At 41.3% G+C, this 18806-nt stretch overlaps 1 protein-coding gene across 1 annotated transcript; it reads right to left on the bottom strand.

Annotated features, from left to right (window-relative positions):
* Positions 1 to 1198: 1198 nt before the first annotated feature.
* LOC109220569 (transmembrane protein 205-like) lies at positions 1199 to 8150 on the bottom strand. Its single transcript, XM_019385030.1, has 3 exons — positions 7793 to 8150; positions 6946 to 7165; positions 1199 to 1653 (listed from the first exon to the last, which is right to left on the bottom strand). Exons 1-3 carry the CDS (start codon positions 7996 to 7998, stop codon positions 1438 to 1440), a joined length of 642 nt encoding a protein of 213 aa, XP_019240575.1. The 5' UTR covers positions 7999 to 8150; the 3' UTR covers positions 1199 to 1437.
* Positions 8151 to 18806: the final 10656 nt, after the last annotated feature.

Below are 18806 nucleotides of genomic sequence, written 5' to 3'. Positions count from 1 at the left end.
ATTTCAGATTTATCACATATGTTATCATATTCTCTAAGGGAATGAGAATGAAGCAAATTTAATGGGACGGATTTTCCCTTCTTGTGCTCACGATCATACATGACATTGATCATGGCAAAACATAGAAAATTACCACTTCACGTGGTTATAATTTCTTACAAACTCTATTAGAGGTATAATCAAAATTTATTATTTTTGCTTGTATTTAATATCAAATTATAGAATAAAAGAGAAAAATACGATAAAATACATACCTTAAATCCAGAATTAAATCATGAAGGAAGTTCATGGAACAATTGACAATCATTATTCTCAATCCCAAAGCTTCTACCCAATTGGTTAGAGTCTCGTGCTGATAACGTGTTAGAACAATAAGAGAAGAAGAACAGTATTGCAAAGAAAGTAGGGAGAGAGAGTTCTTATTGATTTTTGGAAGAATTACAATGGAATGGGATCCCTCTATTTATAGGGAAAGAGTGACTTAGTCACCAAGTAAAATCTCTCTAAAATATAAACATTCACCTTAAATAGAATTCAACTTATAATAGAAACGTTAATATTCAGACGTCACGGAAACGCTTCAATTTTACATATCGCAATCTTTTTTTCTTTTTGCGCAAAAATCTCGCAAGTATAAAGTCTGCAAGGAACATCGACATCATGTAACATTACCCATGTTTTTTGAATTTTAATAACACACCTAAGCTGAGGTTTAAAAGTCTTGGTTTAGGTCAATCACAATGCCGACATCCAACCACATGCATCGATCACATCATTGTGTTTATTATGGATACACCACCAAGCCAGGAAGGTTGGAAGAATTACCAGAAAACTTACAACAATTTATGTACACCAACGTGCACAATCTTAGTACAGTTTCAAGAGGCTGAAACTTCAATCTCAATTCTCACAGTACGTGAGCACCTCAATATTGGGTCAAGATCAAGATCAATCTTGCACGCAGCAACTTAGTACTTCTACGGCTACATTAAGAGGCACAACGAAAATGCTCATCAATCAACTAGATCTCAGTTTCATAATTGTAAAAACCTTTTATATCTATTTGGTTCCATTTGAACTTGTTTCCTTCCTACAATTATGAATAACTTGTCCTTTAGAATTCTTTTTTCTGGACACTTCATTCAGCAAAATTTTTTATGCCAAAGCAGACAGAATTTGAGCTACTTTTGGCAAAAGCTTATAAAGCCACTCCTGATACATTTACATTTACTTGAAATGCAAATCAGTTTGTGGTAACTTCACATACAAACTTTCTGGATGAAGATTTCAAGCTTATAACCTGTATATCTTTATTCCCACTTTGGGGTCAAGTTACATGTAACACAATACAGAAGCCATTGGAGTAATGGTTCAAAATAGCTGGCATATAAATCTTTAAGAAATTTTGGTGTCTCTAACAGCAGGCATACTTAAACACTACAGATTCAGTTTTCCGGCCAAATACCAGGAATGCATGGCAAGGCAACCGAAGGAGAAAATGTTAGCAAGGGAAGATAGTCCATGAATCATCCCAAATTTCTTGTTCATTGCTGCAAGCTTCGGATTAGCCTTTGCAACTTCCTGGTTCTTGGTCCATCCGACTTCCTCCCCGATGTTGGCCTCTCTCTCTATCTTATGCCTTTCTTTCATCATCTACCATACATCAAATGCATTATTAACATCAGAATGCCAATGAAAAAACACATCAAAAGACCTTTTTGGGACTGTTTTCAAAGTTCTAATTTTAACAAACGTGAGATGTTCTGCATCAGAAACAGTATCTCTCAATGCAGAGCAGTGCTAAGATTCGAGACGTATCTCAGTATCAAGGCTAAACATATTTGTCAGCAGCAGCCTACCAACTTTTTGCAATAAAGCAGCTAATAAATGAAGCCACAGTATTATTCAATTACGTCCACCCATTATAAGTCGATCACAGCATTAAATAGTCAAATCATCAATGCAGAGCAAATAACTTACTGCTTATTATCATCAGCTCATTTAGACAAAGTCCAACTACCAAAATCAAGGCCCTAAGAAACTCAATTATTTGGGCTTGATGCTCCTACAAGGTAGAAATTTGTTTCTACCAATCATTACTTGCTTTGTAAGTATTTTTAGCTTAATGTACTTGTTGAAACAGGAAGAGTAGGATAAATGCTTGGGCTAGCATTGCATGTTCCATGCCTTGTAGATCACAAATGTATCACATAATGTGGATTTTTCCTTCACCAAAGGCCTACAACTTTTGGCCCACGGAAAATGAGACATTGGAAATCACCCTCTTATCCAACTCGAAGAAACATGACACAAAACGAGAATACTGATAACACTAGTTTCCATTCTTGTCCCTCTGTTATAATTTATGTGTCTTAGTTTGACGGACCACGAAACTTAACAATGTAAAAAAGACTTTTGAATTTGTGGTCTTAAACTAAATGTGTATAACGTACCACAAAGGGTAATATAAGGAGTGTCATTGGGTAAAATCGAATGTTGGAATTAAGAACTTCCAAAATATTGTGACATTCTTTTTTAACAGATAAAAAAGGAAACATCTAACTGAATCAAAGGGAGTATTGTACACCGGTGAGGCTTTGACGCAAAAGTGAGAGGTGAAGCGCACACTAATTTATTACAGAGGAAAAGAAATTCTTGTTCACTTTTCCCTTACTCAATTTATTTACTTCTTTATATATCTAGTTATTATCTCTGATAAGTAGATGTTGATGGTACTATCACAAGACTGATGGTCCTGGCAAGGATAGCTCTGCAATGGGTAGTTTCTTCTTCTTTGGGTTGGTCAAACAAATAAGTGATACTTTTGCAATTAGTGCCACTGGCTAGAAGATAAGTTCATGCAATTCCATCATCTTCCAAAGACAGCCACTTCTGTTATATCTTTCAAAGGATTTTCAATCTCGTTATCAGCAAACGCAACCCCTAGTAGCTCTAGAACCTTGCAAATTAACCAGTGTGGTAACAAATAGTCATACCTCACCCATTGTGGTTTCTCCCTGCTCAACATCCTTAATCTGTTCCTTTTAAAAGGTAGTAAAATTGCACATTACCCGTTTCTAATTTTATAACTCACTAAGTTGACAAATCACAGGCAGACTACAACAACTTGCTGGTGACTACAATGCTTTCACCCAACCAGAAAATTAAATCCTGAATATACAAATTGAGAATACTCATCGAAAAAGATAACTAATCAAGTTTACTGTGCTTTTTTTTCTCTATAACTTTTGTAACATCGTGACGCAACATAAAAATATCAGGAGAGTAACATAGTGGAAGCACAGGGGCTCGAGTAAATAACAAAAATAATGAAGCTAAGATATTTATAAGATTATTAAGTTCTACTAAGGGGAAATAATCAAGTTTACTAATTCTCCAATGGGAAGCTAAAATCACGTGGAAATAAGATTTTTCAAAAGATCTACAACCTCTCAGAAACTATCCTCACTCAGGGAAGATTAAAACACAATAGAAGCAGAAGACTCGTATAGGCTATACCAACATGTTGAGATTGTTGGTACACTTGCACTAAATCTAGTATTTTCCACGAGTCTTATTAGTTTGTTAGAGATTTGTCTACAACAACAACAACATACCCAGTACTATCCCACACCGTGGGGTCTGGGGAGGGAAGTGTGTACTGTACGCAGACCTTACCCCTTCCGTGTGAAGATAGAGAGGTTGGTTCCAATAGACCCTCGGCTCAGGAAAGCATAAGCACCATATTAATGAAAATATACACAAGAAGAGACAGTACCAAAAAGCCAAAACAACAAAATAATAAGGTGATCAACAATGAAAGAAAACGGATAATCATGAAAACATACTACCAACAAAAAACGAGACTGCGTGCCAATACTACTGTTATGAACACTCTAGACTACCTACTCTACTACCCTAATCTTCGACCTCTGTACATTCCTATCCAAGGCCATGTCCTCGGTCAGCTGAAGCTGTGCCACGTCTTGCCTAATCACCTCTCCCCACCTCTTCTTTGGCCTACCTCTACCTCTCCATAGGCCCTCCAATGTCAGCCTCTCACACCTCCTCCACCAGGGCGTCTGTGCTCCTCCTCTTCCTCACATGACCAAACCACCTAATCCGCGCTTCCCGCATCTTGTCCTCAATAGGGGCCACACCCACCTTGTCACGAATAACCTCATTTCTGATCCTATCTAACCTGGTGTGCCCGCACATCCATCTTAACATCCTCATCTCTGCTACCTTCATTTTCTGGACATGAGCGATCTTGACTGGCCAACACTCAGCCTCATACAACATCGAGGTCTGACCACCACTCTGTAGAACTTACCCTTTCAGTTTTGGTGGCACCTTCTTGTCACACAAAACACCGAACGCGAGTCTCCATTTCATCCATCCCGCCCCAATACGATGTGTGACATCTTCATCAATCTCCCCATCCCTCTGAATAATAGACCCAAGGTACTTAAAACTTCCTCTCCTAGGGATGACCTGCGAGTCCAGCCTCACCTCCCCTTCCCCTCCTTGAGTCTCGCACTGAACTTACATTCCAAGTATTCTGTCTTGGTCCTGCTCAACTTGAAACCTTTAGATCCCAAGGTCTGCCTCCATACCTCTAATTGCGCGTTCACACCGTCTCGCGTCTCGTCAATCAATACAACATCATCTGCAAATAGCATACACCACGGCACTTCCCCATGGATGTGGCACGTCAGTACGTCCATCACCAGAGCAAACAAAAAAGGGCTGAGTGCCGACCCCTGGTGCAACCCCATCATAACCGGAAAATGGTCCGAGTCATCGCCCACGGTCCTCACTCGGGTCTGTACTCCATCATACATGTCCTTAATCAACCTAACCTAGGCAACAGGTGCACCTCTAGCCTCCAAATATCTCCACAAAACCTCCCTCGAAACTTTATCGTACGCCTTTTTTAAGTCAATGAACACCATATGTTAGAGATTTGTCTATCAGTAGAAAATGTAGATAACCCCCAAATTGTCTGAAAACACAAAATATTGGTTGCCGGAATAAAGAGTCCAAGTGTAGCGAGATGAATATTGAGTATTCATATAGCCGACCACAATTATCTAGGGATTAAGGTGCAGTTGTATTAATGGGAAAATTAGCAGAGTTAAGCATGAACAAATAGAAAAGGGGTTGATCATTTGATTTTTGAAACTCTGAGGGGGTGGACTATTCCATTGCGCAACCACGGGGAGGAAATCAAAGTTTGCTGAAAACATGGAAAGGAATTTACTTTCTACGTAATAAGTTCATGGGACCTTCTGCATCTCCAATTTGAAAGCAGAGGAAACCAGAGGCCGCTAAAAACATAGAAAGCAATTTACCCTTTCTTTGTCATAAGTTGGACCTCCAACCTCTCCCAATTTCAAAGCATAGGGAGGGAGTTTACGCTTTCTTTGTAATTTGTTCGTGGGCTCTTATGCCTCTCCCAATTTTCTTATGGTCCAAAGACACGCTGGTCAGGCATTGTATGGATTCACTTGATCTTAATCCACAAAATTACTTGTCATTTTCTAATGTTGGCATAAGTATTCCTTCAACTTGGAAGACAATAAAATGTCTAAAGAACAGCTCCTTATAAGTCTCTAGTCATCATGGGCCGCAAAACTAAGCAATGAAAAAAAAAATCAGGATTACCCAAAAAACTTTTTTTTGATCAGGTGAAATTAAAGCTTTTAGTGATAAGCAGTACCGAGAAACTATGTTGCGCCGACTCTTCAAATGCTTCCCACACCCGTGTCGACGCGACATGACTGTGGGTGTGGGTGCGGAATCTATACCTGATTTGGTCAACTTACCTGGGTTGCTTTGACTACATCTACGACTGAGAAGTATAGATTGATCGGGTATTTGGTTTGATTTTGTGGGTTTATGCCATATATATAGTTATATAATGTGTGAGAACCGAAATATTTTGCTATCACACGAGATATCTTATGAACAAAATATTAGGTGCTTATCAAGAATAAAATTTTATTAGTTTTAATTCAATAACTTTATATACTTATATGTCGTAATATATATATCTTTATTGATCGTAAACCAGCACCCGTATCCGCACTTAGATCCATACACCCGAATCTTAAAAGTTATGTGATGAAGAATCTGATCTTTAGATCCGCACCCATGTCGGATACCCACACACGAGTACGAGCAACATAGCCAAGAAGGTGCTATACAGAAAAAGACTGCACCCACTTCCTCATATACTAACCTACATAGACTGTGACGTTCTAGGCACATGGGCATTTACATGAGTACAGAAGGAAAACTTCCTAGTCCTTTATAACACTGATGAACTCTATGAGTTTTTCCCGTCCTCTACTAGTTCACTTTTACATCAAAATGACAGCATATACTAACCTATTAGTTAATTTTTACACTAAACTAAATAATGATAATTGCTAACAGTCAGAAGGTAAAACCAAGGGACGATATTAAAGGTAAACCATCAAAAGTGGTTTTCCACTCATAACGGTATAACCATGCAAGCCTGCCTCAGCATTCCAATGGTGAAAAGCAGACAGTGCCTACAGGTTTTAAATATTTTTGAAATAACAGCCGCTAGCATAACACTTATCACTTGTGAAACTATTTCATAATAACATTGTGGCTATACTGTTCGGGCATAAACAGTTCAAGCGCTTTTCTGATAAGGGAAGGATTTTTAATGACTAATCTCTGTGACTGTGTTTCAAAGAGAACAACTTAGCTATTTCATTAACCAGGTTATTTCATTTAAGTCAGTCCAATCAAATCCCAATTTAAAATTCAAATCGTCCAGGCTGAGAGGCTATGTTATCTTATCTTCAGTAGTAGTTGGTGGAACGACTGCATACCGCGATATGACTAACCAAGCCTATATGTACTCATTTGGACATAAAAAATGTAACATCACAAAGTACAATCTAGTACCTGAATGGTCATAGGGGTAAAGACAAAGAGATTGCTGAGGTTGAAAGCAAATGCAGCAAGAATGAACCCAAGTTGGTACTTCTCAGCAGCAGAAGCAGCCTTCCAAGGATGCAAGTACCCAAAAGAACCCACGGAAACAGCACAACACACCCCCACCATGGAAAAGTAGGCTGGAAACATTTTACTCTGTAGATTCCCAAACTGATGCCTTGGCAAATTCCTGCAAAAAAAATACGCAAAGGTATAAGAAAAGGTTAAATTATCTGAAAACCCCATTGAGCGGACTGAGTACAGAGGATTCATGTAACAGGCACCAACTAATTTGGGTTGAGTTGAAGTTGATTGATACTATTACAAATAAACCCATTAGAAAAATGAGGCAAAAATACAAGTCAATCTGCCCCATTATGTGACACACAAGAACAAGAACAACACCTTTCTATATTTAGAAACAATAGTAATTCTTTTTGAATAAGATAACATACAAATCTTATAGTAAAATATAAGGTAACATACAAACAGTAGTAATTTTGAACTTCCCATTTTACTCTTTGAGATAATTTATATCCAGAAAGATCTCTATGACTTGTTTTAGATCAGGAATTTCAAAAGTCTTTCTTTCTTTTTGATCTTTGTGCTCAGTCAAATACCTATCATATAAATTGGGAAGGGGGGAGTAAAACTAGAACATGGGGGTTGAAATATAGAAGTAATACTACTTGTAATGGACGTGTTGATACAAAAGAATTATATAGCTAATGGCAACTAATTTGGGATTGAGATATAGTTGATTGATACGGGAAAAAGGAAGAAAAAGGTAAATACAGAAAGAAGCTAAGGGGGATACTTGAACATGATGATACCACCAATGAAAGTGACCCAAAGAGCAGCGCCAAAGGCAGTGGAAAAGCAGAGAAGATGAGCCAATTTCAGCAAAGTTACGAGCTTTGGAGGATGTTGACCCTCTGATTTTGACCCGAAAGTTTCTGGAGAAAAGAGTACTCCAATTGCCAAGAACGCTACAGCAGCTAAGAACCGTGTCATCCAACCCATGGTTTCTGTACTTCGATCGAAATTGTTGTTGCCGGACGATCAGATTATCAGGAGAAGTGAGTTTTTTGGGTTCTGATTAAAGGGAGTTCTTAGCTTTGGCCTTACCTACTTAACTTCCAGAAGCTTCGTAACTAGTCTTGCGATAGATCGTTGAGTACATTTATTTGACTGGTCGTCTGCTGCAAAAGTTAGTAAAATATCACTATTACTCCCTGTATTGAGGAATAAATGTAGATAGTCCCTTATGTATGGGTATAGGTCCCTTAATTATATTACTTAATATAAAATATCCCTTATTTTTGTAAAAATGGACAAGTTTGGTCTACCCATTAACTGGGTTCCCAAAGCTAACGGAAAAAGTCAAAAACTTACGGCAACTGTTCCCAGTTCACTCCATAAGACCATAACTATCATTTTTCTACCACTGTTTCAATTGTCCCTTCTTCCATTGACGCTGCTGAAGAATCGTCATTTCACAACCATTTTTCAACACAGAAAAAGCCATCTGAGAACAAATTCCACCACTCATACAGAAATTAAAAGCTTCTCTGTCTCAATTCCAGCAGAGAACAGCACGGCTGGAATAGAGGTTTCAGTTTCACTCTCTATTCAAAGTAGCTCGTTGATCTTCCGATTCAATTTTTTCGAATTACCTTTTGGACTGATGTGATAGTATTTGTAACGACCGACCGGTCGTTTTGAGCCCTAGCGCGCCGTTCAGCAGTTCGAGGCCATGAGCAGCTTCAATTCAGGTATTATGACTTGTACGCATGGTCGGAATCAGATTTCGGGAAGTTCGGAGTTGACTTGGAGAGGAAATTCTCATTTTAGAAGCATTAAGTTGAAAGAATTAGCTAAGATCGGATTTTTTAGTAAACGACCTCGGAATCAGGATTCGAAGGTTCCAGCAGGTTCGTATGATGATTTCGGACTCGGGCGTATGACCGGGTCGGGTTTTGAATGACTCGGGAGCGTTTTGGCGCCTATTGTGGAAGTTAACACTTTGGAAGAAATTTTATAAGTTTGGGTTGAAGTGCATTTCAATGTTGTCAACGTTCGTTTGAGATTCCGAGTCAGGGAGTAGCTCCGTATGGTGATTCTGGAGTTGGGAGCGCGATCGGAAGTGAATTCGGAGGTCCGTGGGTCATTTTGGAGTCATTTGGCTAAAGATAGAAATTTGAAGGTTTTGAGAAGTTTGACCGGAAGTGGACTTTTTTGATATCGAGGTCGGAATCCGATTCCGGAAGTTGGAGTAGGCCCGTAATGCCGAATATGACTTGGGTGCAAAATTTGGAGTCAATCGGACGTGATTTGATAGGTTTAAACATCAAAAGTAGAAGTTTGAAATTCTAAAGTTCATAAAGCTTGGATTGGAGGTCGATTCGTGGATTTAGCGTTGTTTGATATGATTTGAGGCCTCAAGCAAGTCCGTAACGTGTTTTGGAACTGGTTGGTATGATTGGTTGGGGTCTCGGGGACCTCGGGTGGATTTTGGGTGGTTAACGGATCAAAAATGGAATTTTTGGAAGGCTGAAGTTGCTGGTAGCTGGTGTAACCGCACCTGCAAGAATAGGGCTGCAGGTGCGGAGCCGCAGAAGCGACCCAATAGTCGCAGATGCGGATTTGGCAAAAGAGAGCTGGGACCGCGATGCGGTCTTTTGGCCGCAGAAGCGGGACCGCATCTGCGGGAATGGAGGCGCAGAAGCGGAAAAGGGGAGCCTAGGGAAAATCGCAGAAGCGGTGGATTGGCTCGCACCTGCAGAACCGCAAAAGCGGTAAAGGGACCGCAAGTGCGGAAAGTGCTGGAGGCAGAGATGTGTTTTAAAAATCGGGAATTGTCCATTTTCTCTCATATTTTCATGGCTTGGGCGATTTTTGGGAGAGCTTCAAGTGGGATTTTTCATCATCAACGATAAGGTAAGCTAATCCCATCCATCTTGAGTTAAATACATCGATTATGTATGGATTTAGCATGTAAATTGGTAGAAATTTGGGGTTTTGGTAGAAAGACCTAGAAATTTATATTCTTGGAATTTGACCACGATTTTGGGTATGGAATCTAGAGAAAATTATATATTTGGGTTCGTGAGGCTATGGGTGAACTTATTCTTCGAAAATTTTGGGAATCCGGGCACGTGGGCCTGAGGGCGTTTTTGTCAACTTTCCGATCGGGGTTAGGAATTGTTATAAATTGGATTAATATGAGTAGTTTATCGTATATTAATGAATTTGCATAATTATTGGCTAGTTTTGGGAGTATGTAGCATCGATTCAAGTCTTCGGAAGGGCGTGGAATGCCGGTTATGGACCTTCGGAGCGAGGTGAGTCTCCTTTCTAACCTTGTAAGAGGGAATTGTCCCCATAGGTGAATTAATTGGTTATGTGCTCCTATTTGTGGGGGCTACGTACGCACGAGGTGACGAGAGTCCGTGCGTAGCTACTATTATGTTATTGTCCGGGAGGTCCAGGACCCAAAAGCATGCTGTACTTGGAATACTTGTAATGTTATTGACAGTATGAATTGCTGAAATCCTATCGGATTGGTAAATGAATTTCTAAGAGGATTAAACTTTATTTCTTAAATCATTAAAAGAGAATTTGGTTTTATTTGGATAATTGTTTCCCGATAAACTCTTAATTTCCTGCTTGAGCATGTATTTTTGTGTGTTCCTGTGTCGCATGTATGATACGCGAGCAGGGTGATTGTTTATTTAAATTTGACCAGGTCGCATGGGTGATTCGCGAGCGGGGTAATAGATGCATCTATGGTTCGGTCCGCTCGACCCTCGGCAGTGCACATTTTACATTTATGTTGGATCGGGCCGTACGACCTCGACATGAGTTGCGCATGCTTGTATTGCTTGCCTTGAGATTTACTGACAATGCTATCTGCTCTCCCGACTTGAGATAATTGTTAATTAATGGATTATGAATCCAGAAACTTTTAAATAAAGAGGAACTTTTACTTGTTTAGTAATTCATTTGAATCTACTGCTGTCCTTAATAAATTCGTGAGCCACCGCCTTAATAACATTATCATTTGACCATTAGTAAGTGTCGAAGTTGCCATCTCGTCTCTACTTCTTCGAGATTAGGCGGGATACTTACTGAGTATACGTTGTTTTCGTACTCATGCTACACTTGCTGAGCATTTTTGTTGCACAGGAGCATGTACTTCTAGTAGCCTACTGGGCGTTGCAGTATGGGTGACGCAGAGACTAGGTGAGCTGTATTTCCCCGAGGCGACCCGCAGCTAGTATAGTCTCTCTCAGAATTGTATCTGTTTTCTGTCCATTTGTGTTCCGGACAGCTGTTGTATTTTATTTAAATTCTTAGAAAATGCTCATGTACTTGTGACACTGGGTTCTGGGGTGGTTAAGAAGTATTTTGTACTAACTGTTTGTCATTTACATTTGAATTGAGACGATTATCTATTCAATTGATAAATTTGGAGGAAAATCCTAGATTTCAAAAGTATTAAAACGAGAATTTAATTAAGTATTTTTGGTTGGCTTGCCTGACAGTGGTGTCCGGCGCCATCACGACCCTTAGTGGATTTTGGGTCGTGACAACGTGGTATCAGAGCACTAGGTTCCTAGGGTCTCACAAGTCATGAGCAAGTCTAGTAGAGACCCGCAGATCGGTACGGAGACGTCTGTACTTATCCTCGGGAGGCTGCAGGACTGTTAAGAGTACTTCCCTTCTTGATTCCTTATCGTGCGGTTTGATCCCTGGAGGCTTATGCCTTTGATTCCTTCCTATTCAATCTTATGCGATGCGAACCGCTGGTTATGAGTCGAGTATGGCAGAATCGCTATGGTACTACTGATGCAGTGCGAGGTGTTTCTCCTTGCATAGTTGTCTGAGCTATTATCGTCGCCTTGTGGAAGGATATTCCATCGTTCCAGCTCAGTAGCGGTACTTCTGAGAGCTCTGAGGCTAGGCATAGGTTGCCATGTTGCTATAAGCGATTGTTCTGCAGCATTTATGTGATGATAGGATGTTTGCCTACGTGTCGGTGCAGTGAATGACTTGAAGGGAGGTTTACTCAGTGTATAATCTAGAGATTTAGTAGTTTATTCCCGGCAGGGGAAAGGCAATCGGACTAAGAATGGTCAGATATGGGCTGGTGGAGTAATGAGACTTGGTATTTGCGAGCGTGGTGGAGTTTCTTCTATGATGAGGTGTCATTGTCCTAATTGAACGTACCAAGTTTGCCGGTGTTATGATCTTCTACAATTCGCCTTTGGGGTAAGCTATTGTGAAATAGTATTGAAAATGCGGCTGTCAGATATCGCAGGGTGCGGTAGTTCAGGATTGAATCAATGTTTCTAATGTCGACGGTATGAGGAAGATGACCTTCCAAAATGTGTAAAGTTAGCAGCAATTGTGGGTTCAAGTGCCACGAAGATAGAGTTTATTTAAGGCAACAACTGAGCAGCAACGGACGAGAAGGGGCATGTGGGGAGTGTCAGGCGGTAGTTAAAATTTCTAGCAGGCCAGGTATAAGATGCAAAGGTCGAGTAGTCGACTAAAGGGGTGAGTTTCGCTAAAGTGGGAGAGTTTGGAGTGATTTGGGAATTTTAGTGATTAGTGATTTGGGCCTACGGATTAGTTTCGAGTATGGGCTATTAGGTGGCAGGAGATTTTGATAAAATGGAAAGGAGCTGCTAGAAATGGAGAAGGATACAACCTGACTTTGAATAGGAAGGATGTTGCCTCGCACTTAATTGATGTCCACGAGGGGTAAATGGGCTCGTGCAGCTAGAGAGTGAGTTTGGACTCAGGATGGGTCATAAAGGTCATGGTGATTGCACCGTGTAGCAGCGGTAGGAGACGTCGGCACGTAGATTCCGCAGGCAGAATATCTCCAGGGATTAGGACGGCGGTCGCATGGTTGGCAAAGCTTCTGCAAAGGGTTCTATTGGCTACAAAGCAAAGAGATTGGTCGTGTGAACGTGGTTGATGATTCAAAGTATAACAAGAGGGTTTTATAGAAAGATACCGAGAATTTTGGCGGTTGATTGCGCAAGGTTATGTCAACAAGAGATAAAGGATCTTGGTGAATTCCAGAATTTGTGTAATAATGACTTCAGGCTAAGTGGGAGAGTCCCACCGCCTATGATTAAGGATTTGCCTGGTTAACTACTTGTGAGGTTTCTGATTATTAGCATATTGATGGGCCATTTCAGCTACAGGAAAAGAACATAAATGGTAACTCGAGCAAGGGAATTGTTAAAGGTGTGCTATGGTTGGCCTTATTGGCCCATGTTCAGACTTGGGGGAAGGATTCAGGATTTATGCCTTGTATAGATGTGGGTTCCAAGGGAAGTGATTCTGCCGGGTGCTTCGCCGAGAGGGTATTCATGTGCTGGAAGATTTATGGAGTTGATTATGTTCGGAGCCAAGTCAGAGCAGGTGGCTCTTAACAACGGTCCTAGTAAAATTCAAAGGTTAAAAATGTTGTGCCTAAGGATTCAAGCCCGCAATGTGTTTAAGAATCGGGCTTGTGAAGCAGCTTACGACAAGAGGCTCAGAATGTTCTATGATGTTTTGACTTGCAGTGTAGCATTGAGAAGAAAAGGAGAAAAGACTTTGGAGTCTTAGAGGAATTATCAGAATGGATGTACTAGTCGAGATGCGAATATGCGCACAAGGAAGGTATGAAATGGTTCGTGGGATTTGGGACAACATGGTCTCGTGATTCAAGATCACTCGGGATGAGTGCGGGTGGAGTATGCTATGCGTTGGATGGAGTTATTATTATCTCTAAGGCAATCAAAGATAAATCGGAAGAAGACAGATTGATTAGCCATAGTTGAATTGGCGTATTGGTGGCAGTGATCAGTTCCTTCAGCGTGATCAAGTTATGCAAGTGATTTGTGGCGGTACGTGTGAGGCTTGTCGGCCGCCGTAATTGACGTTATTCAGAAGTATTCTACTGTTATGGCCTGTCATGTGTAGGCGGGTCCCAGAAGGGCTATGGTGGCTTAAGACCGCTACTTGGAGGTTTGGTGTATTCTACGGTTATGAGAATTCACCTGTTTGTCGCAATGGTTTTCCTGGAGCGAGTTAAGTGAAAAGTTTTTATATGATGAAGTGTTAATCTATTGGTGGTTCCGAAGTTGTGATGGAAATCGTGTTCTATCGTATATTGGCGTGTTGGGGTGCAGTGAGTGGTATGGAATTTGAAGTGAGGATCAAGGTTACAATTCGGTGTTAACGAGAATGTCATGAGCTCGGATGAGCAGGAAAGTAGTTTCGATGTTTAAAGTAAGTAGGTATTTTTCTCAGCGTCACCTGGGATCGATGTTTGTGAAGGAGGCTTTGCATCCTGGATATGGATTCTTGACCGTTTTCAATGTTAGTGCGGTCGGTGGTATGGATGTACAAACTTGATATCTGTTACGAAAGGTCGTCGGGGCGTATCCGCGGGGAGATTGTACAAGCGTGGCATGTAGTCACTGATTGATTGGAGGATGAAACCAAGTATGGAGATCGTGGTGGAATCGTTAATATGAGAATTTATCCTGGAGGGCACTCGGTTTATTGGGTTGCGGACTGTGGATGATTACCCCGGTTATGATAGTTGTTCTTATGTGTTATGAGAGAAAGGGGAGTATTTATGGACCTTTGAAAGGTTATTAGCCTAGTTCGGTGCGATCAGAATCAGCTTGAGGTCTATGGATGGATTTAAATGTGAATATAGGTTTTATATCAGGCCAGACGTGTTCATTTCAGTAATGTGCTCCTTATGGAGGAGTAGTCAGGGTGATTTTTCCGTCTTCAGTTATTTCATGTAATGATACATTGCGTCGTGTGAGTTGTGAGACGGCTTGGAAAATGGCTTAGGTGTTGAAATTTCTGCGTGGAGATGAGGTTATGTGAGCAGAATGGCTCTTGAGGTTCAGATCGTATATCGCACCCCAGTTGTACTTGAGTTTTGTAGCCTATGGCACTATATGTCTCCCCAGGGATGGTATTATGCACTTAGCGTGCTGGTGACCGATATTCGGCATTTTGTTGTAATGAGCAATTTAGCTCGATGTATATTTCCTTATGTGAAATCTATGTGTGGATCGGGTGGCACGCCGCCATGGGTATGTTATTTGGATCGGGTTGCACATCGCAACACCGAGACGTTGAGTACAGTTCCCCTGTGTCTGTTTTATGTGTTTTGTTTCCTCCTTTCCTGGGAGGAACGTATATTAGCTGTGTGCCCGCGTCGCATGCATGATTCGCGAGCGGGGTGTCTGTTTAATTATGTTGACCGCATCGCATGTATGATTCGCGAGCATGGTAATTGGATTTCCTTTTCAGAGTTCGTTTTCCTATTGTATCGCGTTCGAGTGGGTAGCCTATCGGCACGTTGTGGTATCATATGAGACTTTTGACCATGTCCGGGGGTGGCTATTGCCTAAGCAGTTCTTACTGGGTGAGACGAGATCATTGGACTTAGGATCAGTGCAATCTGAATATGTGAAGTATATTGAAGGGTAAAGGCCATTATTTGGTTCAGAAAGAGGTGATGGTTCTTGGCAGGGTATAGACCCTATGAATCGTTAACTCGGCCGTTGGTTATGAATTTCTACACACCCCTTTCCGTCGCGGCGGCATCGCGAGAGTTGGAACAGGACTTATATATGTCATGGGGTGCATTGTGAGCATCAGATTCGGGAAATATTGGCTATTATGATCAGAGAGTGTTATTATGGTCTTGTGAATGATAAGGTGCATGGTGTGAATTCAGCAAGGGTGTGCATTCATGTTCTGGTACAGTGCGTGGTGATTGATACGGTGTTCATATGTCGAAAGCAGGCCTGGCAAAGAATTTCGGATGTTGAAACTGAGCTCCAATGCTTATTTGCCTAAATGAAAGAGGTTATCTTTAGATTTGATCGAGCTGATATGCTCAACTGAGTTGTGCTAGCACGGGTAGATGCACGAGGTATCAAGCAGTGATTCCAGACAACCCCAGCACAGTTCCTAGCACGTTCGAGGACGAACGTATGTTTAAGTGGGAGAGGATGTAACGATCCGACCGGTCGCTTTGAGCCCTAGTGCGCCGTTCAGCAGTTCGAGGCCATGAGCTACTTCAAATCAGGTATTATGACTTGTACGAGTGGTCAGAATCATATTTCGGGAAGTTCGGAGTTAACTTGGAGAAATTCTCATTTCAGAAGCTTTAAGTTGAAAGAATTAGCTAAGATTGGATTTTTGAGTAAACGACCTCGGAACCAGGATTCGAAGGTCCCAGCAGGTTTGTATGATGATTTCGGGCTTGGGCGTATGGCCGGGTCGGGATTTGGATGACCCGGGAGCGTTTTGGCGCCTATTGTGGAAGTTAGCACTTTGGAAGAAATTTTATAAGTTTGGGTTGAAGTGCATTTCAGTGTTGTCGATGTTCGTTTGAGATTCCGAGTCAGGGAGTAGCTCCGTATGGTGATTCTGGAGTTGGGAGCGTGATCGGAAGTGAATTCTGAGGTCCCTGGGTCATTTTGGAGTCATTTGGCTAAAGATAGAAATTTGAAGGTTTTGAGAAGTTTCACCGGAATTGGACTTTTTGATATCGGGGTCGGAATCCGATTCCGGAAGTAGGAGTAGGCCCGTAATGCTGAATATGACTTGGGTGCAAAATTTGGAGTCAATCGGACGTGATTTGATAGGTTTAAACATCAAAAGTAGAAGTTTGAAATTCTAAAGCTCATAAAGCTTGGATTGGAGGTCGATTTGTGGTTTTAGCATTGTTTGATATGATTTGAGGCCTCGGGCAAGTCCGTAACGTGTTTTGGGACTGGTTGGTATGATTGGTTGGGGTCCCGGGGGCCTCGGGTGGATTCCGGGTGGTTAACTGATCAAAAATGGAATTTTTGGAAGGCTGAAGTTGCTAGTTGCTGGTGTAACCGCACCTGCGAGAATAGGGACGCAGGTGCGGAGCCGCAGAAGCGGCCCAATAGTCGCAGATGCGGATTTGGCAAAAGAGAGCTGGGATCGCAGATGCGGTCGTTTGGCCGCAGATGCGGGACCGCATCTGCAGGAATGGAGGCGCAGAAGCGGAAAAGGGGAGCCTGGGGAAAACCGCAGAAGCGGTGGATTGGCTCGCACCTGCGGAACCGTAGAAGCGTTAAAGGGACCGCAGGTGCGGAAAGTGCTGGAGGCAGATATGTGTTTTAAAAATCGGGATTTGGCTATTTTCTCTCATATTTTCATGGCTTGGGCGATTTTTGGGAGAGCTTCAAGTGAGATTTTTCATCATCAACGATAAGGTAAGCTAATCCCATCCATCTTGAGTTAAATACATCGATTATGTATGGATTTTAGCATGTAAATTGGTAGAAATTTGGGGTTTTGGTAGAAAGACCTAGAAATTTATATTCTTGGAATTTGACCATGATTTTGGGTATGGAATCTAGAGAAAATTATATATTTGATTTCTTGAGGCTATGGGTGAACTTATTCTTCAAAAATTTTGGGAATCCGGGCACGTGAGCCTGAGGGCGTTTTTGTTAACTTTCCGATCGGGGTTAGGAATTGTTATAAATTGGATTAATATGAGTAGTTTATCGTATATTAATGAATTTGCATAATCATTGGCTAGTTTTGGGAGTATTAAGCATCCATTCAAGTCTTTGGAAGGGCGTGGAATGCCGGTTATGGACCTTCGGAGCGAGGTGAGTCTCCTTTCTAACCTTGTAAGAGGGAATTGTCCCCATAGGTGAATTAATTGGCTATGTGCTCCTATTTGTGGGGGCTACGTACGCACGAGGTGATGAGAGTCCGTGCGTAGCTACTATTATGTTATTGTCCGGGTAGTCCAGGACCCAAAAGCATGTTGTACTTGGAATACTTGTAATGTTATTGACAGTATAAATTGCTGAAATCCTATCGGATTGGTAAATGAATTTCTAAGAGGATTAAACTTTATTTCTTAAATCACTAAAAGAGAATTTGGTTTTATTTGGATAAATGTTCCCCGATAAACTCTTATTTTGCTGTTTGAGCATGTGTTCTGTGTGTTCCTGCGTCGCATATATGATACGCGAGCAGGGTGATTGTTTATTTAAATTTGAACGCGTTGCATGGGTGATTCGCGAGTGGGGTAATAGATGCATCTATGGTTCGGGCCGCTCGATCCTCGATAGTGCATATTTTATATTTATGTTGGATCGGGCCGTACGACCTCGGCATGAGTTGCGCATGCTTGTATTGCTTGCCTTGAGATTTATTGACAATGCTATCTGCTCTCACGTCTTGAGATTGTCACACCTCCTTTTTTCTACACCCGCAAGGGTATAAAGGAGTTTTTCCACTTAAAGGACAATCGGAACGGGATTTATTATTAAGATTTCAGAGTCACCACTTGGGATATTAATGGTGTCCCAAGTCACCGGTTGAATCCCGAACCGAGGAAATTATGACTCTGTTAACAGTCCGCGAACCAGAAATCCGAGTAAGGAATTCTGTTAACCTGGGAGAAGGTGTTAGGCATTCTCGGGTTCCGTGGTTCTAGCACGGTCGCTCAACTGTCATATTTGGCTAGATATCTGATTTTAAAACATGTTTTGACTTATGTGCCTTTTAACTTTAAACCGCTTTATTATTACTTTTAAAGAGAATTGCAACGTCGTGAAAACACGTCTCGAACCACGTCACATAAATGCACCCATGGTTTTTGACACATTTCAACTCCGTTGGGATTTGGATTTGGGTCACATAAATGTGCATTATTAAATGCCGGGCCTAAAGCAACTAGCGTATTATTAACTTTGCGGGGAGCCATGAAATTCACTAAATGGCATGTCCCGAAG

The sequence above is a fragment of the Nicotiana attenuata genome, unplaced genomic scaffold (assembly GCF_001879085.1).
Source record: "Nicotiana attenuata strain UT unplaced genomic scaffold, NIATTr2, whole genome shotgun sequence".
NCBI lineage: Eukaryota > Viridiplantae > Streptophyta > Magnoliopsida > Solanales > Solanaceae > Nicotiana > Nicotiana attenuata.
Note: the sequence above shows the minus strand (reverse complement) of the source record. Positions and strands in the feature narration are given on the sequence as shown.

Coding starts and splice junctions, on each gene's coding strand:
- LOC109220569 (XM_019385030.1), bottom strand. CDS start 7,998: ATGGGTTGGATGACACGGTTCTTAGCTGCTGTAGCGTTCTTGGCAATT. Junction 7,166..7,792: donor GGTGGTATCATCATGTTCAA/GTATCCCCCTTA, acceptor TTTTTTTTGCAG/GAATTTGCCAAGGCATCAGT. Junction 1,654..6,945: donor TTACCCCTATGACCATTCAG/GTACTAGATTGT, acceptor GATGTATGGTAG/ATGATGAAAGAAAGGCATAA.